At 31.6% G+C, this 27,700-nt stretch overlaps 1 protein-coding gene and 1 long non-coding RNA gene across 2 annotated transcripts in view; one reads left to right on the top strand and one right to left on the bottom strand.

Moving 5' to 3' along the window:
• Window positions 1-27,700, bottom strand: part of Hex-A (Hexokinase A) — an 88,751-nt gene extending 61,051 nt beyond the window's left edge. Inside the window, exon 1 of the mRNA XM_085941841.1 lies at window positions 27,585-27,700. Within this exon, the coding sequence (XP_085797967.1) occupies window positions 27,585-27,611 (27 nt within the window). The 5' untranslated portion in view covers window positions 27,612-27,700. The remainder of the gene's footprint in view (window positions 1-27,584) is intronic.
• LOC147075550 (uncharacterized) lies at window positions 8,623-10,500 on the top strand. Its single transcript, XR_015069947.1, has 3 exons — window positions 8,623-9,130; window positions 9,523-9,728; window positions 10,144-10,500. It is a non-coding gene; the product is annotated as an uncharacterized LOC147075550 (long non-coding RNA).

The following is a 27,700-nucleotide window of genomic DNA, read 5'->3' as shown; positions in this document are numbered from 1 at the left end:
GCGATAGCAACCAAAGTACTCAATAATTAATGTATTCAATGCAATATAATATTATAAAACAACGCGGTAGTTCTTCTGTACTTCGAAAAGAAAACATTAAAAACGCTGTCTTGAATGCACATGCAATAAAAGTGTCGTTATCATCAGTGCCTGTATAAGTTTCAGATTTCTGTCTCGTAATTCTAGATGTCTGCCATTTTTAAATGAGGATTTGCATTATTATTATCACATTATCCGACACGAGCTATTTTTTTAATGTTGCCATGCTATTTCAAGCTTAGACAGGTTTATACTAAAATACATATTATTTATACAATCTGATCAATCCTGTTATTTTTTTAGCGTCTATATTTTTTCATTGTTTTTGCATGTGTCCAAGGAAATTCTATTTTTTTTATAAATATTTCATAGCCATTCAATTAATTTTAATTTGCCAAGGTCTTTCTTTGTTCTCTAATCTATAAAATACATTCATATTATATGATATAATATGTGTTTATTCATTCATGAGTTCAGCGATGCCAACATAGCATTTTTGTCGCCAGATCTAGCATTTTCACTGGTCACCTAGTATGCAAATTTGCATTTTTTCAATATCGAAACAAACTACTTATAAAGTTTTTAACAAAAACGCTACAGAGTTTATAAGTAACATGGAAAAGTGCGAGCATATTATTTTTTATCGATCCCACAAAAATGAAAAGATCAAACCGTCGTGTACCCTGCTAATAATATTTTGGAAATAAGTAGATACAAGGGAACTCAGAATAAAATACCTATACTTATTTATAGCGCCCGTACACGTGCATAGATTTACTGTCAGCAATAGTGCATCTGCATATATCGCGGCCATAACAAGAAAATGTACTGTAAACATGTAATATCCTACAGTTGGTAAGATTGCATGCATCAATCAAAAAAGTTCGGAAGCTTCTGAATTCTGAACTGTCAGCAGTAAATCCATGCACGTGTAAAGGGGGCATTACACTTACGACTATTTTTAGGCAGTACCAGTGATACCAACCATACAATAATTAGGTATTGTAGTATTTGTATTATAATTTTGGTCCGCATACGATCTCTCTTCGTGTCCTATGCCTCATTACTGAGGATGGTGATCAGTGAACAATTTACAAGCTTTGCCAACAATCTCCTTCCATCGTGAGCTATTCTGCAGTGACTACCACATAGTAGGTGCTATGTTTGTCTGTTCGATATAAAAAAAAATATAGTACCTACGCCAAATATACGATACATACCTAATTTCGCATTCATGTACTACTTATAATACTTATATGTTTGGTGGAAATTCTACAACTTTTTAATTTTGAGGAGATGGGGTAGATAAATAAAATATAGATAGATAAAATCGATTGGAATAGCGACATACGAGCAGTGCTCGAAATGGAAAATTTTACGAACCGGAGCGCTCGATAATTTGATGAAAATATTAACATTGTTATTTAATTTATTTATAAAAATACGTGTTAGATTTTTATTATATGACATATCTAGCTCAGGCGGTCAAATTAATATTTCCACGAGACGGAGCGATAATTTTGGGAATTTTATGAACCCGAACGGCGCTTCGGTGCGGTCCGGTCCATTTCGAGCCCTGCATACGAGACAAAATAATTGATCGTAAGATTTGGGTGGAAAAGACGACAGTTTTTTTCTTGGAGGTAATTCATTCTTTAGTCAGAAGAGAGTGAAAAGTTCTCGTTTTTCTTCCTGGAGAGAATTTATTTTAAATTATACCGGAAAACGGAATGGATGGATTGTTAGTCATAAGAGAATTTTACCACGTACGATAAAATGATGGTTGCTTTTTTTCTGAATAAGAGCTTCGTTTGTCGACAAACTAAGGTTGGCAAAACTGTTCATGAAAATATGACACGCTATAAACTACTGTTCGGGTTCCTTGCTCCAATTTGTTATAGAATGATACAGAATAATAATATATTCAATTTAATGTTGCGTTACCTGTTGAGTCTTGGTGGAAAGACAAATAAAACCAAATTTAGCATAGGTTAGGTACGTAGGTACGGCTTCGTCTGCCTAACTATATAAGATACTTTGAAAAAATATATAAAAGTACACTTACGGTAAAGTGAAACCCATATCAGTGCGATAAACTCTCATAGCTAACACACCTACTAGTAAAACTCAATATAAATGCGATGTTTGCCAATTTAAATATACGTCAATAAAGAATCTCAAAACACACAATGTTATACATACAATTTGTTTAAATGATCACAGTTTAATGATCTCAAAATATAAGAAAATTATGGGTACTAATGAAAAACTATATCAATGCGTTCTTTGTTCATTTATCATGCGAATTTTGTAGAGTCCGTGACAATAGTTTTCTGCAAAAAGTCAATCACAACAACAAACACCTGGTATAAACCGTATCGTATCCTATATTTGCGTATCAACATAAATATCGGATAAACAGCACAGGTGGATAGTATTAAATAATAATATTGAATGTGGGCATGTAATTTGAAGTTTGTCGTTGACGAAAATAGATAAAATCACTCCATGAGAGAACCTATTATATATTTCGAAAATTCTCAACACAGAAATGAACTTTTCCCGCTTATCTGAAAGTACACGTGATTACGTTATTAAAGTTAATCTAATATGGACAATTTCATTCTGAGAAATTCTTTGTGTTGTAATAATAAAACATTGAGGTATTTAATCCATTCCTTATCGCAATCGATAACGAAAATCGCCAGAAAACCTAGAAACGCTACATTAAAAAAAAAAATCAATGTGATTATGATTCTCAAACTGATTTATTGTATTTATATTTTTTATATGTAGGCACATAGGTATATAAATCACCAACTATCTATTCTGTTGAGAAATCTGAAAGCATAGTCATTTCTCCCCTTCACTCCGTGATTCCACCTATCCATAGATATGGCAGAAGCGTACTAAGTAGGTATATACATTGTATATTTTTAAGCAAAATGATAATTTATCATTACATATAAGTACTGATTATACACATAGGTAGTTACATTGAATTCATACACACCGGGTGTCTATATTTATTTACATCAGATTTACACAGTCATATCGACTTGAAAACGTGGCGTTTTTATACAAGTCTGTGACAACATTGCCAGAAAAGGTGGGTAAATGAGACAAAGTTACCAACTGGATAATACGGTGGATGACTAAGCTACTAATCGTGTATTTATCTCACTAAGGCGGCTTCTGCTGATCTTTGTTACTGCTTATCGATATGGCGGAGTGGGGTGGAAATTCGTGAGATAAAATAAATATACTATACCTGTCTGTCACTCACGAAAGCCCAGTTTGAGCGATAGCACCATCATTGAAGAATTTTTGACTTATTGCAACTCCTAATGCCTAATAAGTTGACAGTCAGATTACGGTGCAGAAATCTTAGATACATACGTTCAATTATGATTAAATACGTTTAAATATTTTTATTACATAAAAATATAGTCAATCATTATTACAGTACCTATTTGGAGTAGTCTAGGTACTTCAAATGTTATTTATATTACCAAAAAGTATAATATTAAATAAGTTCTTACAATTTAGTAAATTAGTTTTGTAGTAGGTAGTTAGCTATTTCAGTTGTCACGTTGCAATTGAAATAAAATTTATCTTTTGCTTGTCTATAATTAAGGTTATTAATAAGGTATTTTTTTTTCAAATTAAAATATAATTTAGGTATCGTTGTTGAGAATTAATCGGCTATTCATTCACTGTGTTTATTGATCGGATAATGTAGATACATAGGTATCTACTTAAGAATATGTTATCGAATTTGAGCATATTTCTTAGTAATCAAATCTGAAAAACAAAAAGTCATGTTACCTATTATCATTTTTGAAACTATCCTGCGTCATCGAAAGAGTCTGCTGAATTCTGAATGTAAAAAATGATACAATATTAAAATGAATAAAGTATAAACACACAAACCAAAGCAAAAATTAACCTGAAATATTATTGCATTATTATAATAGGACAAGAGCTATGATTTGCGTCAGTGCGTATCATCTGTGTTGGGAAAACAATGTGACCAACCGCGACATATATTTAGAAGAGGAAAAAAAACTATTCGGCATTTCCGCCGACCTGTGATTTTCCCGCTCATGCTCAATGCTGTTGGTATTTTTTAATCGCCATGAGTATTAGTGAACGTATACAGTTACAGTGTCTATTATTTATTCAAACTGATTTTATAATCAATTAATATGTTTTGAAAATCTAAGTGACATACAATTTCTACAGAGCTTTAAAACATTCTGATTGTTTGTGCAATTCACGTAAATATTTTTTTTAAATGTGTAGGCACCTACGTAATTATTGACAACATCTGAGCACTGTATTCATTTCTTTTCCAATGAATTCCTATACATTCGTTGGATTTTGCGGTATTTAGCTGCAATGCAACACAATACAATACGCTTGTGGGTGTTTTGTCGGTTTTTCTTGCTATACTTTGTCATTCCAATCGATGAGTCGGCAATCAGAGGAGAACTTGGAATCGAATAATATAATAAATAAAATTGAATTCTGCTCTAATCTAAATTATTTGGGTAGGACCCGCAAAGAGCCTCAACATGCGGATATTTGTGTCTTCTTATTTTCAAAATACAAATATGTGTATCTACTATAATACATAATAAACTCTAGTCTAGAGATAAAGTCCAGAGTCTAGACCAATGATACTCAACCTTTTTTTTCTTCGGGTCAAATACATATTATATTTGTAAAGTAACGCGGGCCGCATCACTACTGGGGTGACGAAAAAAATCATGAAACCCCCCCTTTTTTAGAAAACATTTTTGAGATTTTAAAATTTATAAACTAAAACAGGATAATAATATACATACCTATCTGTTCGTCAAAAATTACAATAGTGAAAAAAGTAAAACTCAAAAGTAATGTTCTCAATTAATAAACTCATGTTCCTGATAATAAATGTGTTTCGGGCCGCAGGTTGAGTATCGCTGGTCTAGACGCTAGTAGGTACTATAAATAATAAAAATATATCGTAAGTATATATTTTCATTATTAATTATTATGATTATAAGTATTATAACATACTATTACAATAATTACAACATCTTCAACACCACCGAAGAGCAAAAAAATTTACGTATATTTGACAAGGAAAACGTTTGCACTATCCTCAACATGTATTTTTTTTTTTTAATTCAATGACATGTTTATAAAACAAAAAGTTAATACTGAGAATCAGTATTTTCAAAAATGCAGTTAGGTATACTTTTGGTTTTAGAGTTTTCTTATTTATTTTCATATATCTACTTTGAATTACACGGGTTTTTTCATAATCATGTGCGGCGATGAATGGATTTTATTTTTCAATAGCTACCTACCTATCCAGTTTTTTTTTAGATTTGGCGGTTGAGTAGATTCGGAGAACTTTTATTACAGTTAAAAAATTACCATTAAAACAGAATAAACTTCTATCTATGTGTATGTATGTCTAAAAGGAATAAATAGCCTACTAAATTAAAAAAAACCGCACACGCCGTAACAAAAAATCGAACAAAAATCTGAAATATGTATTACACTGAAAACACTTAAGGTTTGTGAAAATTATGTTATTTATTTTTTGATAAACCAACATTGACATTGCTTCTTTATGTCAGAGCAACTTGGGTGCTCTCTTCGGGGTACAAGCGATTTCTGTAGTTTGTTTTCAAGTTCATTAGTCACGTGAGTCACGTCACAAATATTCGTAGGTACTTAATAATTTATTGAAAAACGAAGTATGTGGCGTTAGTAGGTACTTATTTCTATTACACCGGTATGGGCGGTATGCAATAATTATTTTGAATTTTTAATATTTGTCGTATAATAGGTAAAACTCATTAATATAATATGTATAGTGACACCCCACTTAATGAAATTTATATTTATATTGATAATTTATTAAGTAACCCCAAAATGTTCACGTTTACCCCATTTGATAGACATTTACCCCGTCCTCCGACTCTTGCGGAATAGAAAATAACTACCAAATAAATTCACCCTAACATCAATATTATTGATACATCGATCAATGTATTGGCTCTATGACAAAAACTGGTCAAAATACATAAGTATAATAATTTTCCGACCATGTCCGATCCTAATAGGATCATATGGGCCTCCACAGAGTAGAGGTTTGTATTAACAGATTTTGTTTTTTACGAGAAATGGATGTCAGCCACTTGCTCAACCTATTAGGTCCATACCCTGACTCACACACAAATTGAATAATAATTATGACGTATGGAATATGGTGAGGTGGTGGTGTGCTAACCTTATTGTCATCTAATCCGAGTCTTTCTCTTTTTTCCGTTTCTCTTTCACTAGGTACACAATGGGTTTAGTTTCCTCTCCAATATGTTTGTATGACATATTCGTATCAAATATATTTATTCATTTTCCGCTTGGTCACCGTATTGTACCTACAATTCATTTGGCAAAGATTGTACATTCCGGTCTGCACAGATTTCTAAACCGTTGTCATTTCGCAACCATTTCAAAGGCGTTGTATAGAATGGCTAGATAGTTACAATGATATTGTTATCCACAATATTTATATCGTAATTAAGCTAAAACATTACGATTAGCAACCGCTGTTCATAGTCTGTAGCCTGTACATCTTAATATGTTTGGTTTAGTTGTATATTATATAGGTAACCAACTACATTAACTACAGTAACGCTTATACTCTAACTTACAATTTGAATGAAGCGATATACTATATAGTATGTGGTATTACACCGTATGTAATGAAAAGCTCTACATCAGAATGATTACTAATTTTGGACCAGCGATCACTCAGCGGATGTATCCTCTTAAAACTATCTGCATGCCGATTGGGAGTCATATTTTATCAGGTAAAAGAAGCAGGCGACGTGCGCCATTGACTTGGTGAATCAAATCGACGGAAAACCACTATTATTCACTTCATGGCTTACAGACTTATAGAGAAAGATGGAGACAGCTGATGCGGAATGGTCGTGAATCATGATCCACAGTCTGCAGTCGGGATGAAAACTGCGAAGAAGAGGAATAAGAAATTCTTTTCTTACGAATAGGTACTAGCGATAAGCATCTAGTACTTACCTAATAAAAAAATAGTTAAGTATTCAAAAATGCTAAATGCAAAAAATGCTATGATTAACTGGGAGAGATTTCAAGAAAATAAATACTACGTAGATAGAGTCTGGGGTGTAAAAAAACAGGTATCTAGGTATGTACGTACAATAAATGCTTGTGAAAGCCGCATATAAATAAAATTAAACAATATTGTTGTATCTACTATGGTCACTTCAATCTAATGCAGGGATTAATTGTCTGTTTAAATTATTTCCTTGTTAATCAACTGCTGTATCGACTAGGTACGAGACCTTCCAGCGAATAGAAAAATAATGTGATTATTATATTATTATTACAAATGTAATACAATAATAACTCACTACCTATTTAATAATATTACAAAGTTTATCGCAGTACCTATATCAAATTGCATGCAGTAGATTAATAGTGTTTGCTATTATTGTTATTCAGTACAGAACTAATTTCAACAATAATGCATTTTTAACTGGGCAAATCACCACAATGAAGTAAATTTCCTAAGTATGCCCGTGGCACGTGACGCTAAGAAGGAAGATATTTGTGTTATATTCAGTGTAGGGAATCCAATCCCGAGCCAAAATTCTGATCCCGGGATTTCGGGATTACAATTTGACAATCCCGGGATCCCTGGACTGGTCCCGGGATTGGCAATTTTTTTCCATTGTTAATATACGACTAATTTTTACGACTCCTTTACTTTCGGTTGTATGGATATTATCCGTGGCTCTATCCGACTGATTTTCTCTTAGAGATGCTTACATACTGTAGCTTAAAATTTAGAAGGGATCTTTATTTAGCTACATATTTTTTCAGACTTATACGCGGCGTAAATGTGAACTCTGCCATTCTTGGTGGTATTGGCTTGTGTGTCTCTGATAATTACCTTAGGAATCGAGGGCATGCGTTGTTTGTTCTCCCACGGTGCAGAACTAACCTGCCATTAGTAATGCCAATTGGGAGGGCAGTAACCATGCTTAATGAAATCGCTTCGGATATTGATATATTCCACTTACGTGAGGGTGAATTTAGGTGGACGTTGTTTTATAAGTTTTTAAGATAGGGTTTATCAAAGTTCACTCTGTGTGCTTCCATCTACTTTTATTTTGTTACTTATTTAATTTATTTTCTTATTTTATTACTTTTTCTCTGTATTTTTATTTTTTTTTAATTATTAACACTTATTTTATGTCATGTCGTGAACGCTTTGAATTTATAATTTGTTATGTTCATTATATGTAAAATAAATAAATTTGATTTGATTTGATTTGATTTGATAACATTTTTATATTTACAAATAACATTGATAAAATCGGTCAAAAATAAATCTAGTATAATTTATACTATTTAAGACATTAATTGTTAATATTGTATACATTCAATCAAATACATAAGTTTAACGGAGTAAATAATATTGTAATATAAATAATAATGTGCATTGATAAATAAAGAGAGTGCATTGTTTAAGGGCACACATGCTTACCTAGAGTTTCTGTTTTTTCATTTAAAGTTGAACTATGACATTGAATACTAGGTATGATTTTTAAAGTGAAAGTGATATTATGTTACATCTCTTTTACGCATGCTAATATGATTAAAAAGTTATTCTTTCTCTTTCTGTCACATTCGAATTTGATTACCGAAGTTTAAACATTTACTATGCGTATTAGCTGACGTGCTTCGTCGTTTACAAATTATAACATAAATTTAAAAAATATATGTATTTATAATATTAAATATATTTTATAATGTACACAGATTTTTTTAACAACTATATTATATATACTTTTATTTATTTGTCGCATATTTAAAATGTTCTTGCTATATTAAAATCTTTTTTTTAGCCGGCCAAATAAATCCGTATTTTTGGCCATAGACTAATATAAAAATCTCTCTGCTGTCAAATATTATGTTTGCAAATTCAAAATTGCAAGGTACCTAAAACAATTGTGTTTTATATCAGGAATAAGAAACACTATCTGTAAGTACAATATTATGTTATTTATTACTATCGTAGTGTTCTGTGTGTTTTGCATATATTATTCAAGTGTTTATTTATTGTTTTCTTAGTCTATACATACTTTCAATGTTTCATAATTCCGACGTAATGCAATCCTTTTTTTGAGGTTAGTTACATTCATTCCAGAATTATATAAAACCTGTGATTTCATATATATTTGTTTGATATAATCTAAGGCGTTTTAGTTGTTATTAAACATGTTACCTACCTGATTACTTTATTTTAGTTAATCAATCTTTTTTGATGCTTTGTATTATCACTAATCCGTTTTAATTACCACTCTTCAAACAGTCGCCAACTATAAAAGATTAAAAACCACACTATTAACAGTTCCTATGTTATGTTTTTTGCAGATGGAGAAAATGTCTACCGAGATCTTTGCTTGTCGACGGTTTCATATGAATAAGATGGAATGAAATAAATCTTTTAATTAATAATGAAATAAATCCGACTTTCGGCGTACGATCCGAACATGGCGTGATTCATATAATATTATTTATGACGTAGACCATCAAGCATATACACCCATTTTATAGATTTAATAGTACAATTACACAAGGTAAATATAAAGTGACTAATGTTTAAAAAATAAAACAATTTTATAAAAACATTTTTGCACTAAATTTATTATCGATAATGATATAAAAGTTGCTATTTTGATTCGTAATATAAAATATAATATAATTATGCATATCAGTTACTTGTATCATATTAGGTATGTCATTTGGTAGAGCTCACTCTCCAAGTCTTGTCTTTTTCAGCCTCAATATCACTTTGATATTAGAAAAATTCTCTTTCCAACACCAATGAAAGGTGCATGTATCTATACACACACATTTCAAAGGCTTTAAGTTTTCTAGATGCTGTATATTACTTCTTCTCTTCGGCTATATCTGCATCTTAGTTGCAGCATATGGATACAATGCGGCGCCTCCAAGAATCTCTGTCACTCTAGTTTTTTTGCATCGTTCCAGGTCATACTAGCAGCCCGTAACTCTGCCAGATATGCTATATAGATAGTGTTTAGCGGCCATCCAGAACGCCGGAATCCGGTTGGCTTGAAGAACAGGCAAACCAGTTTGGGATTCTCTTCAGGCACCCGCAGCACGTGGCCGGGCCAGGTACAAAGTTGCGTATTCACTCTCAGCGTGATGGGAGGCTATTTGGTGCGTTCTTTTATCTCCCGTTACTTCTAAAATTACCGCACACCCAGTATCCGTCGTAAACATCTGTTCTCGAAGCTCAGTATACGGTTGCTCGGAGCCTTTGTAAGGTGCCATGACATAAAAACTAGTAAGATATTCAAAATAACTGCTAGAATGAATACATTGTTGAAAAGAAATGAAAACTGATAATTTGATATATCAATTAATTTGTCCATCTGAAGTTGTAGATAACAGTTAATAATTATATGTTATACCAGTAATTAAATGCTGACTTCAAATGAAAATTGACAATTAAATATTGAAATAATATATTACCAGTTTTGATTTTTTTAAGTACTATACTATATCCATGGTTCATATTACAATGTCATAGTAAAACTTAGAAGAATAAAATATGTCGCAAGACGAAATCAATCTTGGGGTTTTAATATAAGTTAAATAAATAGTACACAGCTAATTTGCTATTACTTTGAACACATGCCATGTCTTTACATCAATAAAAAACAGAAAAACAATTTAATAATGTATAAATATTTATATAAGACTTAACAACGGCTGACATCTACTTAGACACGATGAGTTCCATTTAATTTCCTCTTATTTTAAAATTCACCAAGATATATCCTAATAAGTAGGTAAGTATATTACATTTGTACATATAATAAGTAAATCAAGTACTTAACATAAATAATTATACTGTAAAATTAAATTACAATTGAAGCAGTATATATGGACCCCACAGAGTAATTAACAATATAATAATTTATATAATTATATCGGGTATATACTATATTGACACATTTTAATGAAGTCTATTTTTCTTGGTACCTACGTTCAATGATAAATGTTGTTTTATATTGTAACATAAACAATGGTAATATGCATTGATCTTTCTGATTTTTAAACTGTGATATCTATTTTATATATCTATTGATTTCTATGTGTATAATTGATATATTATTTATTTCAAATACAATACAATACAATTTAAAAACTAACAGTAAATAATATAGAAAGCGTCATGTTGTTCAGTTGGAATTTCTACTAGGAAATTCCATCCAATCCAAATCCAATTTTTACTAGGTGGGTAATTGTAGGTCAGCTATTTTTGGAATAAAATGAATCCCTTAAAAAACATGAAATAAGAATAGAATGATAAATATTTGTGAAAATTTACCAAATCAACATGTTTAACGTGAATATTTTCACACTAAAATGATAAATATTGTTAAGAAAATATACACAAACAGTTCATTCAGAAGTTATGACGTTTAAAAGATCCCGCGAGTTAACTCGTGCGTGGCACTGATCAGTTATGAGGTGATATCAGTTATAATCATTTATGAGGAATGGTTATAAGCCATTGGCACAACCAATTTGGTTTTTGACCTTGAGAACAAAATGTACTTTTTACACGGGACCAAACTCCACGGCTGCAGAGACGAATGCTTATACAAAATATGGCACAGTGGAATCGCCAGCAAGATCTGTAGGTATCATTATTTAGATGTAAGTATACATATTATTTTGAATTTCATAAAATTACACTTGTTCTGGGTGTCTCGCAACAGTAAACTATATTAGTAAATTAGATATATCTTGATGAACTATTGATACCGTCTAAACCCCCCCTTTCGGAGGTAACACTATAAAATAGTGATGTAATAAAGACTTGTTGAAAACATATTAAGTATAATAAAATTTAGAAATTTAGCCTTTCTGGTTCTCTAATATTCATAGATCTACTGGTTCTGGGATCTATTATTTCTGGCAGTAGACAATTCATATAAAAGTGATATATCTTTTTTTCAATCCAAAATGTCTCGTCTTTTTTGATTAATTCTATTTTAACAGGAAAATTATGTCCCGTCCAAACTCCAAATAAAAAGACATCTTTCTTAGTAATATGAAGCTGCCCCTGAATCTGGAAGTACCAATCGTGATTTTTATCTATTACCATATTTCTGTCTTTATCTACTTTCCAAAATTTAATTTTTTTCTGTACAATAGCTTCATCTGCACTTATTCCAGCAGCTGAGAAAGGACATTTTATTTCAATAATTGTATCATCATCGCTGATGCCATCTGGCGTTGCACCGATAAAATCATACACATCATCGATAAACAATCCACATCTCTCAATCTTAATTCGTTCTTGTACACTAAGCTGTTGTAAAGCTATTGATTCATTTTCTTTACCATAATTTACCGCTTTCACGTTGGCTAATGATTGGCTATATAATAAACGTTTTACCAAAGGCCCAAATTTTGTATTTTCTCGCCGCTTACACACCTTTCCAAAAACAGAGGCAGTAAGAAGGTTTCGTCGCCTTTCTAGCTATTCTGCACATTCAGATTGTAATACAGTGCGTCTTTCTATATCCCTCCTCTCATAGTTTGTCAGTTTGAGTTTTTTCAAAAAAGTTTCTTTTAACAATTGATATTGATTTTTGTCCATATCAGGTTTTTGGCAACTCTCTCCATAATCTGGATTAGATAAAGGAACAGAATGTATTGGTTTTCGCCAAGATTTTCCTATTTTTTTTTTTATTTATTTTCAACCTTCTTGATTCTAAGCGATTTATGAAGGCTTTTGGGCTATTTTTATAAACTTGTTTTTGAATTGTGCAATGTAACTTATTTGTATTAAATGCGATTACCGCCGCTGCACATCGTCCCATGTACGATTGTCTTTGAGAGTAGTTAATTCTCTTGCCGCTTAAAAATTATAAATTAAAGTTTTTGAATTTAGCACCAAACGAGAATTATATATCATTAATTGAGAAAATAGACTGCATTCTTTTAATGCTGGTACATAATTTACATCAAGCATGTCCTCTGTATTTGGTTAATTTGTACAAAAATATGGTAGACAAGAAGTATGGTCTCCAAAAACATGGTGCGGTCCATTAATTAAATCTTTTTTCAAAGCGATAACCTTTTCTTCGAAAGTACTATCTTGTAGTTTTCTATACTTGATTGCACCTATGACGGCTTTCCGCAGACGTCTTTTTCTTGACGCAATGATTTTTCTTACATTCAAGGGATATCTTGTGTCTTTGGTTAATGCCTCTATTTTGCCACAATAATTTCTAATTAAATGGTTTTTACATTCAACTTTCTCGACAGTTACATTCGGATAAGGGTGACAATCAAGAATTTTTTTGTATGTACTGGAATCTCCATCAGCAATCAATTTTGAATAAATCAATCCATGTGTATTAATAGATTCTTTAAAGCCTTCTAATATTGCTGTAGATTCCATTCCAGCTGACGGACCGGTGTAATTTAAAAAGCATTTATGTTGTTGAGCAGGGATATTTTTATTTTTAGCTTTGGCGCACAAATCGCAATATTTATTTTTCACTGACATGTACAAAATCTTCCCGGTTCTTTGACCAATGATCGTGGCAGCGCCAGATGCTGCGGAATAATTGCATCTGTATGAACGTTTCGACCAACAGCCGTCTGCAACAACTGATATCATGGGAATACCAGAAGAATCGACGTCACCATTTTCGATTGCAAGTTGTCGCTCTTCTTTCGCAGCGTTTTCCATACTCTTATTTTTGGTTTCTTCAAACCACTCGTACACCTTCTGTTGACTCTTTCTGTATGTTCTTGCTGTAATCGATGGTACATCAATTGCAGAACACATTTCTTCCAGATTTGAAAATCCACTGCCGATACTGATTATACTGGATACAAATGCGTCACACAGATTCATTTTGTTTTCGTTCATTTCAGTGGTATATAATTTTAATTTTTTACCACAAAGTTTACATTGGATAAAAAATGTACTACTAAAGTTTTCCCGATTTTCCCCAAAAATTTCTAAATGTGATAAATTACAATTAAATGGAGAATCATGGTGGCTAATTAATTGAAGTTGTTGGAAAAAATATGAAAAGTCTAAAATTCTACGGCCTTCTACACGGAATTTTTGACTTGAATCTTCAATTTCATTTTCTATAATAAATTCTTCGTGTTCGTGTTCAAATGTGGGATGAAATTCTGGTTCAGGTAGTATGCTTTGAGGATTTCCATGCTCAGGCATAGTCTTCGGCAATATATCAATACTATAATACATTCAAAAATATTAGTTTAGTAGATAGTTAGATATTTAACAGAAAACAAAATGTATAGCTGGTATTAATTATTGTACCAGATTATAATTTTTGTCACAGACACACTAATTTCGAATAAGACGTGGCACAAACATAATATAAAAAAATATAAGTACAAATGATCATTATACTTAATTGTGTGTATTAATAAGTAATACGCAAAACTTCCTTTTGCAAGATGAATAAATATTGTGAACCAAAATTTTCTGTGAAATGTGGTTTTTTCAACTATGTATGATTATGTCAAATTATAAAATAATAATTTCAAACCTTTGTGTTTTTAATGTATTAGTATTTCCATCTTTTCTCCTACGTCTTTTTTTGGAACTTCCAGCCATCGGATAGTGAGTTCGTATAATTGTGATAATATTGTTAGGTACCTATGTCAAAAACCGAGGATGAAAATTTCGCATTCCCGCTGAAATAAATGACGTTCATAGTATTGCCAGGCTAAACTTTCGAAATTAAAGTTAGTTTTTAAAAAAAAAATTACATTGGAAAATATTATGTAAGTACAGGCATCCATTATTATGTTATTTGATGAAAGTATTCTTTAAAATCATCTGTATTATTATAATCTCGCAAATTCATAATTTAGTCAAAGTTAAATTTTCTGTAATATAAATATCAGTAGGTACCTAACCTAGGTAGATTCATAATTTGGCTAAGTAAAAAATATAGATATTTTTACTTCGCGATGTGTTTGAGGTATTCTAAATTATGTAAGTATGTTTAATAACAAATGTGAAATTCGTAAAACCTCATGTGTATTATTTATTAAATAAAAATAGTAAAACTAATAGTAGATACAAATGGTGAAAAACTTCATTCAATTATTTACTAAAATATCAATCCAATAATATTTTAGTAGATATGGCAATACTGGACGACCTGATATATTTCACTGAAATAAAATAAAATCTATCACAATTTATAAAATACATACCTACTACAATCATAATTATTTTGAATGTAGAGGGAGATAGTTATAGAAAGGGACAGAAAACTGATTGCTATGTTGCAATATGAGGCAAAATAGATTGCAACAGTGTTAAAAATTATAATGTATGATTTAGTATGACATAACGTAGAATTGACGCAAATACAAATTTCTTCAGATTTTTTTTTGTTTTGTCCTCAAATGTCAAAATATGTTTTCCTTTTGAATAATTTGTCCGAATTTATGTTTGTATCACCTATTTTTGTGCTCAATTTGTAGCATTCACTTTTATAAACATATTTTTATACAATATTCGTGGATTGGCGTATTTTTTTGGTCATATGAAGTGAAAATAGCACCAGCTAAAGATTCCATACATCTAACGCCAAATTTGCAGGCGGTCTGACGTCCCATCGAGTTGGTCAAATATTTCGTGAAATGGTTGTTTTTAAAATGTATCTATTTAGTATTATAAATTTATATTTAACAAGATATTTCATCATTTATTCAATGATTAATGATAACCCTTCTGATACGTAGCTTTAGATTATTTGGAATGTCTATAATTATCGCATATTTTAATAACAAAATATCCAGTCGATTCCGTTAGATTTAGAGCCAACAGAAACTGCAAATATTATAATTATACTGAATATATTTTACTACATTATGTTTGATAACATTAAAACTATCTATAATAAACGGTTTGACATAATATTTAGTGGAAAAAACGGTTATCAACACAGTCCATTAATGTCACAACAATATGGCCTCGTTGTCCATTATTACATTTCAAGGTTCGAAAGAATATTATTTTACGTCATAAAAATACTTTATGCAGTTATCAAATGTTTAACATAAATATTTGCCGATGAATAAGCTTCATAATTATATAAATAGTTTTTCTATAAATCTTACGTAAGATTCAGGCTTAACCTCCGAAAATACCAGAAAATAGCTGACATGGAACACCTTCCCCCTTAAAGGTAATTATAACACCGGTTTTTAGATTTTTTTCATCATAAAATTATTAAAATTACAATGACATCTAGTTAAGATGCCTCGAAGGTTAATTTAAATTGGATTATAATTGGAATTATATTGTATTATAATTTTACGTAAGTATATGCTTCGTAATTCGTGTAATAGCTGATGTTTATATGAAATCACAACTTTTGATGTGATCCCCTTAACTATATATTTTATTTGACAGCTACAGATATGTTTTTGAGTGAAATATGATAAATTAGGTAGGACCTAAGTTATAAAATCATTTTCAGCAGAATTTGGCTGTGTACCTAGTAGGTACAGATCTAGAACCTTTTTATTTTTCAGTAAGTATAATTTATTCTAATAAATGCATGCAATCTTATTAAACATAAAATCTCCAGGCTATACAACCATGCATAGTTACAATACTATGACACGGTATTTTGTAATAGGTGGGTACCTACGTAATATAGAAATCACCCAAATGAAATTGAATATATTATTATACAACATTTTCCTCGTTATCTTTTTCAACTGAATTAAATCTATGCTCGCGGGTCTATTTTTAAATGTGCAATTGGCAACTGCATAATAATACGAAATTGCCATCAGCTGTATTTTGCTCCTCCGTATGACGTAAACGCCCTGCCCACTTACAGTTTGGACTCGTGCCCCAGTGAAACCCTCTACTTGCCGCAACAATTAAAGATAGTCAAACTTATTTATATTTTTTTCTGAATTGTTGTAGTTACCTATCAACAATCGCTTCATTGGAGAGAAAATATTAATTTTATGTATGAAATAATTAAAAACAATAATTTTTGTAACTTGTACTCTCGTATAATTTAAAATAAATAAAAATTGTTCGCGACCAAAGAGATTGAAAGACTCCAGTGGGTCTATTCTATGCTTATCGACCGCTAAAGTGATAAAGTGAAAAATATTATCAAACTTAGGGTAGGTTTGTATCAAAATATTAGCACTTATTGTAACAATTATACGAAGCCGGTTTTTATTGTTGCAATAAGTGCTATATTTTAACAGCACCTATCTTGCTGCTGTTAAAATATCGCACTTATTGCAACAATAAAAACCGGCTTCGTGTAATTGTTACAATAAGCGCTAATATTTTGATACAAACCTACCCTAAGTTTGATACTATTTATCAATTTAGTGTTCGATAAGTATAGAATAGACCCACAGGAGTCCAATCTCTTTGTTCGCGACATATCTTGTCCAACACATGTATTTAGATTTGACACCCCGATACCAAAAGTATGACAGAAAAAGTTTTAATGTAGACAACCATAGTTAATTTAAATAATATGTCATGTAACGTTACCGCCACACTCTTATCGTTAGTAATAAAAAAGTCAACCGTGTAATTGGATTGCAAACTTAATATTATGATAAGTACCTACACTGCACTACACACTCTTCATATCAATAGGTTTCAACGAGTGCAAAAACGTTTTATATATTTTTTATAAAATGTAATTATCTTTCTCTCGCTAATTAATTACTTTCATATTAACTTGCCTAATTATTCTTCCCAAGTGGAAAATTTTAAAATCCATTTTTCAGAAATCCAGCGTACCATTGCAGACCTTATTAATTAATAATCATACAGATAGCCCAAAATTACTGTCAAACATTAAGTTTAACGTAATTCGTCCTCAAATCTTTTCACTTCTACACGTCATTCAAATACATAAAATATCAATCTAGGTTACTATTGTCCTGTGGTCCGACTCTAGAGAACTATGAATCATCACAGTAATCGAATGGATGTTTTTTTTTCTCTTGCCTTTTTTAAATTAAGTTAAAATTTACCACTAATAAACTAGACGACTGTATTTTTTCCTTATAATTTCCAGTCTTCTCTTCATATATATTTTTTATTTTATTTTTCATTCTCTTATAAGTACTCACTACAAAGTACTTATATGTTATTCTCGTTTAATCATTTATAATAGCTCTCTTCAATGTATTTTTTATTACCACGTTTTTCTTAGCTCATATTCTTGTTTGTCCGGTGGTTGTTTATCCAGTACAAATCTTGCAATCGATTTTTAACTAACTTCCCGACTAGCTAGACATTTGAAACTTTTAGAATATATCAGAACACGATGCCAATGCATTCTTTTAATACTTTTAGCTATCTTGAAGTAGAATTGAATTCAATTTCAGTTAATTCTATTTTGAATGAAAAGATATTTCGGAAGAAATCCGTAATCCAATCCACTATTATTTATTGCTAAGGGGGTGGCCCTAGCAACAAAATTATTAATATATACGTGCGTTACTATGGAAATCAAAATGACATTTCAGTATTCTATATTTGTTTGTTTGTTGCAAAGTAGCAAAAAAATAATTTGTTCACAATTGCCTTATTTGTCCTAAATTATTAATACATCGAATTGTCAAGTTTATATGATTCAACAGAAAATTTTAAAACGTGTTATATAAAAAGTTCTTTTTATCTTGTAATTATTATAACTGTATTTATTGTTTGATTTAATTGTTCTTTCTGTGTCCTCCTGTTATTAGAATAATCACTTATTCTTTTACTTTAATTTTACCTATATGTTATATTATATACCTATTAACGTATTTATTCTTCTGTGATTGATCCCGTTGGTTGACTTAAAATAGAAAAATACGTGACAATGGGACTAATACAATAATCTAGCATGGACTAAAATTTGCAAATATTTCGCAGCTATATTGTGCTTTGACATGGCCCATTTTTACAAGAATCGTCCAGAATCTTACCTACCACCCTTCACAATATCACACATTGTGAAAATCGATTGTTGAAGGGGGTAGTTTTGTTTTTAAAATAAAATAATTTATAATTTACGTATTTAATGTAAAATTAGCGCTCGAAATGTAAATATTTACGCTCAATAATTTTCCAAAAATATTATTTTTAATAAAATTATTTATAATGTAGGTACGTATTTAATGTACAATAAATCAGCGCTCGAATTGGAAATATTTACGAACAGCAGCGCTGAATAATTTTCCATAAATATTGAGATAGTATTTATCTATTTGTATTTTATAACAATAAGTGTGTTCGATTTCTTTGTTATATGGCCTATCTAGATCAGATGGTCAAATTATTTTTCCACGAGACGGAGATTTCATTAACTGGTACGGTGGTCCGAAGCGCTCCGGTCCATTTCGAGCCCTGCACAATATTTAAATATAACATTCATGTTGGCCGCCGCTGCTTGCCGAATTTGACGGCTTTCGCAGCCCTCTATATCTACATAGATGCAGAGTACATATTTACTGAATATTTACGACAGTTACAATCGATGACGTAATATTATTATGTATGTGTGTAAATTTAGCTTATAATTTTATACTAATCAATAATCACATAATTTTTAAATTGAGTGCAAATTGATACTTCCTAATAGAACTAAATTTTCATGTATTCTTCATGACATCTAAAAAATTCTAAAACAAACATAATATATTGATACATTTCCCATTATCTATGTGATTGTGGTACGTATATACATTTATTTTAGCAGTAGCTATACTATCTATCCACGACATTTCAACTATGGGTGAATTACCAATGCCTAAATCTAATAAGTACATCGAACTGAAAAAGTTGTGATCGAATTCGTAAGTTTCACTTCCATTTTCCACCGTGTATATACACTCATATTTTTGTTGTTGTTAATCATGATTATCAATTGCTATCGCTATACGTACCTAGCAACTTAAAGTTACCTAGTCGAAAATATTACAATTTATACGTACCTACCTACCAATGATTTCAAAATAATTGTTATAATAAAGGAAACTCTTCATTTGGCCCTAAAAAAATAGACATGCCTTATTATTTACGTAGGTACTATTTTAGAAATATATCGTAGTTACTAGTTATAGTGTGACGCTATCTATTTTCACAAAAACTATCTCCTACCTCATATATCAGACCCCTCACAATATTATAATTTATAATATAGGAAATGGATCGTCGAAAGGGGTAGTTTTCTTAAACTATTTAGATTTAAAAACATCATTTTGGCTTGACGAGATCGAACTGAAGGATTTAACACAACGCTATAGTTTAGGTTTAGGCATGGCGCGATTCCCATCGCGATTTACGCTCGAGAACCAAAAATGTCTTCCGTCCAGATACAGCGTAGTTTGCGCGTTTGAAACAATAAGTGACGTAATTCATTTTTGAATCAGCATAAAAAAACAAACGCGAGTGTAGAAAAAAGCACTACAACTCGATGGTGTTAGTCGGTTTGTATGAGATTTTGTATTTCGCGATTACTTCCAATATCTATTCTCCGCACTTTACAACCTAGGTGACGTAATTTATTTGGGAGTAGCAATAAAAAATCTCGCGTTCGAGCGCCAAGCGGTCGTATTTCATTTTGTAATGGCTGTAAACGCTGCGATTGTCCAGAGTCTGGCGTTTGCAGGCGATCGTTGCGCGAGAGTCAAAACGCGCGAGCGCTTGTGGACAGCTGAATTGGGTCACATGTACCTGGAGAACGCGCGATTTGTCACTCGCGCGTAAAAACGCGCCATGTGGACAGGCTCTTATCTGTATGGTATGTCAATGTTGCTCAGTGCATAATGCAACCTAATTAAAGTAAAATTATAACACATTTTCTTTACCATTGAAAGATTTTTTCATAATAACCCGATTAAAAATTATCGCACTATTTTATTTGATCGAGAAATTTAAATAACAGTAATGTTGTCATTAAAATACCCTATTGTTCCACGCTTTTCTTCCACCACAATAATTAATATCGTATCACAGTTTATAAACAACACGTAATATACTATAAAATATATATACCTATATATATTATTATTAAGTGGTTCTAAGGAAAACATAGATAAAGCATGTGTTTAGAAAACATTTCTAAGAAGTACATACAATTATTATTGATATACCTATCTTACTAGGCTAGATTTATTGGAATATAATATGTTATTAACTTATTTATGAACCATCAATCGTCCTAAAGGTTACGGGGTTACAGTTATACTATCTATAGTTACAGTATGTATACGTAACCTCACTCTGAGAATCCCCATCTAAGAAAAGATTTTTAACAATATGACGTACCTATTCAACCCGTGCCGATTTATATTTTCCTTGTTTATTAAAAAAATCCCTTTGAAGGATAATTTAAATTTAAATCATTATATTATGTACACAATTACAACTTTACATATTGGATAGTATGGTCATATCATATCATATGGCTACCATTTGTAAAAAGGCGCTACAAATAATGTTCGTCTTACGTACTTTCTGGGTTTTTTGAAATGTTACAGAGTTAAAAATTCTTTATAACCCCTTAGTAAGAATCATAATTGAGAGTGGATATGCGCATCAGTTGAAAGTACGGCCTTATGGTGGAGGGGTTTAGAAGAAATCTTTGAGACTCCATTTCCTTATACAGTTTGGATATTATCCGTGGCTCTAACCGACTGACTTTCACTTAGACGTAGGTATGTTTACATACTCTAGTTTAAAGTTTAGAAGAGATCTTTATTTAACTAAATATTTTTTTCCGACTTATACGCGGTGTACATGGAAACTCTGCCATTCTTGGTAGTATTGAACTGTGTTCCCCGTTTAATTATCTTATATATCCGGAGCATCCGTTGTTTGTTCATTCAAGGTGCAGAACTAACCTGCCATTAGTAATGCCAATTGGGAGGGCAATAACTATGTTCAATCAAATCGCTTCCGATATTGATGCAAGGAATTTATATTGTGTCTAGGTACTTAGTTCACTTGGTGTGCTTCCATGTACCTACTTTTACTTTTATTATTTACTCATATTGCCCTGTATTTTAATGAAATACCTATTTTAAAATAATTATTTTTTATGTCATGTCGTGAGCGCTTTGAATTTGAATTTTAGACATTAATGTCGTAGTTTTTCAGTTTATATTTTATGTAATTTTACTTTGACTACGCAACAAGTGCCATTTTTATTGTGCCGATCTTGTCATTGTTTTCATAGTACCTAATACTAATTATTGTAAACAATGTTCTACTGTTTTCTGTATTATGTAGGTAAGTTAGGCATACCTATATTATTTGGGATATTACTGCATTATACAGACATATGAAAAATTATTTATAACCCCTTTTGACACGCTACGATTTGAATAATAAAATTAAAACATGTTTCACGGTAAGCCAGTAATAGAATGATAAGATAATACTTATACTTACTATCAGCTGTTACATTAGGTAGATACCTACCTACTCGTATTATTATTCATAAATTATTAATACTATGTATTTTCAAAACTGAATCGTTATCGTCAACATGAATCCAGGGAGGTACCTGTTTATCAAAATTTTCTATCACACACATATTATAAAAATAAACAATTTTCACTGTGTATAATAATTAAGTACCTAAGTAATTATGTTGGTATTATATTATGAATTAAAATAGAGTTTCATTACAGACGTATCCAGATTTCCGTATGCGATCATAGAATTTTCCGTGTTGGATTAAATATTACTTTGTTGAAAACAGAATGCGAATAAATAATAATAATCGAGAATAAAATTATTGTATGTAATTTAGGTATATTAATCATCATTACAAACGATTAACCTTATTAAGTTATATACTCAAGCACCCTTCAACCTCCTTGGTTTCTCAAATGGAGAATAATATAAACCCATACAATGGACATGATCTAGCAGTGTTTCTTAACCTTTTACACCTGCGGACCACTGATAATAGGAGAAACGTTTTATGGACCGCTAGAAATAAAAATATTATTTATATAGTAACGTATAATGACGTCTGATCGCGGTTGATTTCGTCGCGCAAACCCTTTATTTCAAGAATAAAAACACAATGCATAAACACTTTCAGGTGCACGGGTTTTGAAGATTTTATTGGAACTTTTGGCATAGGCAATTTGAACGTCAAAAATTCACGGACCACCGGAAAATGTCTGCGCACCACCGGTTAAGAAATACTGGTCTAAACTATATTTTTAATTTGATAGCACTGGTTTATGGACTTGCATTGAGTTTCAAATAAATGTTTGTGTACTTATGGACAACTATTTTCTGCAGGGGTAAAAATTTACAACATTTGTAGAATTTGATTGCGGACAGATATTATACCTAGATTTATGTATGTAGGTACTATGTAAGCTTATACTCTGCATTAGTGTTAAGAAATTTATATAACGACTGACAGTTTGACAGGAGGAATTAACTTCAATGACAATAGGTACATCGACATATTATTAAAGTTGTCTGGCAAGTTAGTACCTATTAAAATTTCAGAAAAATGCCAGGCGACTCGGGTAGGGTCGTCCGCTGGAAAAAAATAGATAGTCTTCAAGACCTCAGGATCCCAGGAAAATGACAAATGGATGTGAAAAAATGTAGCATGCAAAGCAATTCTCCAGTTTTCAAAATCAGTTTGCATATGGGCCTTGGTGTGCTCTAAAAAAAAAAAATTACCAGTATTCAGGTATGGTACCAGTTACCAGGTTTTAAAGTATAGTAATAAAATTATAATATTGTGAACTGGGGTTGATTAACATTGCTTTGTTAATAGGCATTCGTTGGATGAGCATTTCAATGTAACCTAATATTCACACCAATAGAAATTTTTAAAAAAGAACGTGATGTAATATGACAAATTAGATACCTAGGTAGGTACATAACATTTTTTCCTCTTACAACAATGATTTTCAAGTGGTTCAAGTGTAACTTTACTCACTGACCGTTAGATAATTGTTTGCAGTCGCTACCAATTTATTGCATGCAGTGACGTCCCTAGACAAAATGCCGCCCCTAGGCAGTGCCAAAATGCCGCCACATTTTTTTATACAGTACTTTTGATCATCGTTTCATGACTCCAATATCTAAGAACTGTGTTCTATGGATACATTACTAACAAGATATAGGTACCTATACTACTAAATCTAACTTAAATGCCATATCTGCTTCAATAGACAATAGAGTCTACGGATTCAGATAGGTACATTTAAAAATACACCTGACAACTTCCATAACTCGCGAGTGACTGTGAAAAACGTGTCGTCCAAAGACAACTAGATATCGCGAACCCGACAAAAAAATAAAGTCCTGTTGAAAATTGTATAGTACTTATCTAATTAATAGATATATTTCGATTCCAACCAGTGAGCTGATTTTTTTAATGGAAAGATATTTCCGTTATTATTGAGTTTAGGTAGCTTTCTACCTAATGATTCTCCTCGATTTGCCGCCCTTTGAGTAACTGCCGCCCTCAAGCGACGCTCAATCTGCCTACCCCCACGGGACGTCACTGATTGCATGCCAGACAGGTAAAGTTGAACGTTATGCACTCTATTAATCTTAATATACTGCCAGGAACGAATTTTACAATTCGGGCATACTACCCGCAGCATTAATTAATTGGTGGCACAACATATAGAAAGATGTGTAATGTTTATATTTTAAACAAAATTCAACTGTAAAGGCGTAAAGTAAAGCAAAATTCCTCATTTGCCTTATATGCACAGTTTGTAAATTTACACAATCAAGATCTTCTGATGTATGTCAAGTAATGCACTTTTTTTCGCCACATAAAAGAGCTATGATGGCTCCAATCTTCTGCGGCTCCATTCGCTTCCCACATGCACTCAGTGTATCGGTAAATCCACCCCTGTGTGCGAACGTCGTCGTATCGAAAGTGAATTTAATTTAATTAAGTACCTAGGTAGCATCCAAACCTTTTTGATTAAATAAGTTAAAACCAGAAAGCAAGTTTACCGAATGAAGCGAAAACCCGAGACGTAAGTATCAACTTGCGCACAGATTGCATATGTTTGGTAAGCGAACCCTTCACAGAAGAAGTAGGATATGCCCTGACTCAAAAATCTCAGATACCTACTGATTAGAAATCAGCATCAGCATTCGGCATTGAAAAATAATGTGTGTATTTACTCGCTCGGCTATCATGACCCATATATTATATGACAGGTATTTAATGTTTGATACGTTCTACACATATTAAATGTATATGGTTTTACACAATACATACATGCATATTATATTTTCTGTTGACAGTACATATTTGCTGACGCTCCAGTAGAAATGCCGGCCACAGACGGACAGTTCTCGTAACAGGTTGAACATGCCAGTTAATAACTATACAGTTATCTTTGGTAGATAATCTGCGGCGCCCATAGACGGACACTTTTCGACCTTTCAGATATGTGCCATGTTCAAACTGCCAGCGACCCCCCACTCCCGTGTTTTTGTAAAACTGTTGGAATTTCAACTAGCCGAAAGTTCTCGTTTGACGTTAGATGCTGGTAACGTAAAGTAGGAGTAGCTGGCGCGATTTGGCGGCAAATTTTGACAGTTCTGTCATAGTTCGTTCGTAAGAAGTATATTATTTTTGTTGCGTGTTAGTTCTTTTGCGAGATACTCATATTATATAATTACGAATATTGTGGTGTCAACTAGGTACCGCAAACAATATTTTCCACTACTTAAATGTAAATAAAAAAATAAAATGTAAACTTGATGTAAAATAAATCTAGACAAAAGAAATATGTACTTACGTAAATTTAGTATTAAGTTAATGTTATAATATGTACCAAATTAATAGATATTATTCAAAACCAATAAGTAAATTGTTTTGGTGATTGAATAAAACATATTACACAAATTTAATGTATATAACCCTGATTTAAATAAAACAATACGTATGTATTTTATCTTAATTAAATTTTATTAAAACAACAATAAGTATACTATGAATAATTTATTCAAAATAAAAGAATCTGGACATATATTTACACAAACAATAAATTGTAATCATAATAAATCTAACAAAGTAAAAATATTCGTAGATCAATCGTTCGTTCAAGTATACCCTACTTAAAACTAATTTAACACATGGTACCCCTGTGTATGATCTCGGCGAACATAACCTCCATAGTTTTTGACACTTGATCTGCCACAGACAATAACTGTACGTATATGGGCACGTCTGTTGACAGTTCGACAGATTTTAAATGGGGTAGTTAAACTGATCTGTGGTGTGTCCACTAACGTACAGTTATTGAACAGTTATTGTCTGTGCCATGTTCAAACTGCTACGAGAACTGTCCGTCTATGGGGGCCTATTAGGACAACGGTCGTGCAAATTCACATGCAAAGATCAAAAAAAGTTCCTCGTCACTGTCACGAAAGTTCAGCGTACCTATATTATCTATGGTTATATTTATCGACACTAAATCTGTGCCTGTATCAAGATCTCAAGAAAATTAAACATATCTTATGTCGCTTATGACTTACGAAAACGATAGAAGGTATAGTACGACAACATCTTTTTGGCTACGTGTTAAAACTGTGAACTAACACGCTCCACCCATTTTTACCCGCAATCCATTATAAACTAACAAGCTCCTCCCATTTAGTAGACAACAGCGCCTAGAAGCATAGCCAAGAAGATGTTGTCATACAATAGATACAAATATTTTTCAAGTTATCTGTAATACAATAATATGTACTTACTGTATTTTTTCCTTCTTACTTTATAACATAGATGAAAATGTATCATTTATGATCCAATAATAATATTTTCCTTGATAACATTTCATAACATTTTTTTCACAATTGTTTTATCTAAAGGTCTTTACTTCTAGGTGCAACACTGCTCGATTGGAAATGTTTCAAATTATATAAGATTGTACGTTATGCAGTACGCACTCTGCAATTACATACAATATTATACGATGGGTCCTCATTTTATACCTTAGAAGATATATGTAATCCAAAATCATAATTAATAGAAATGAGAAACATCAACAATGCAACTCATAGTAATTTCGAAAAAAAAAATAACGAATTTTTTGAGTAGAGACGGAAAATTTCAAACAAACTTATATTTTTTCATGATAACATATTGTCATAGTCAAACAATGAAAAAACTGTTTCTTTTCTTGGTTTATACATACAATATTATCATCGATAATGCTAACCGAAGGTCGTTTTAGTTACTTTAGTGACATATTTTATAAAAAATAAAAGAAGCGTTTTTAATGAGTGATCTACAAGATTATCAATACAATTTATATTGGTTTATAATACTATGCATAGAATAAGTTTAATGTTAATGTATTAATAATGTAAACAAGAAACTCACCTCATCGAGAGTATTGTCATCGTCCATCGTTGCTGGGAGTGATTCAAATCGCGTTCTGTTTCACGGTTAGTTCGATGCAAACTGCAAAAATGCCACTATCGCGAACTTTGAAATGA

Source organism: Rhyacophila brunnea, unplaced genomic scaffold (genome assembly GCF_057557595.1).
Source record: "Rhyacophila brunnea isolate RB1 unplaced genomic scaffold, BYU_Rbru_1.0 scaffold_14, whole genome shotgun sequence".
Lineage (NCBI taxonomy): Eukaryota > Metazoa > Arthropoda > Insecta > Trichoptera > Rhyacophilidae > Rhyacophila > Rhyacophila brunnea.
This window is presented reverse-complemented; position numbering and strand designations above follow the sequence as displayed.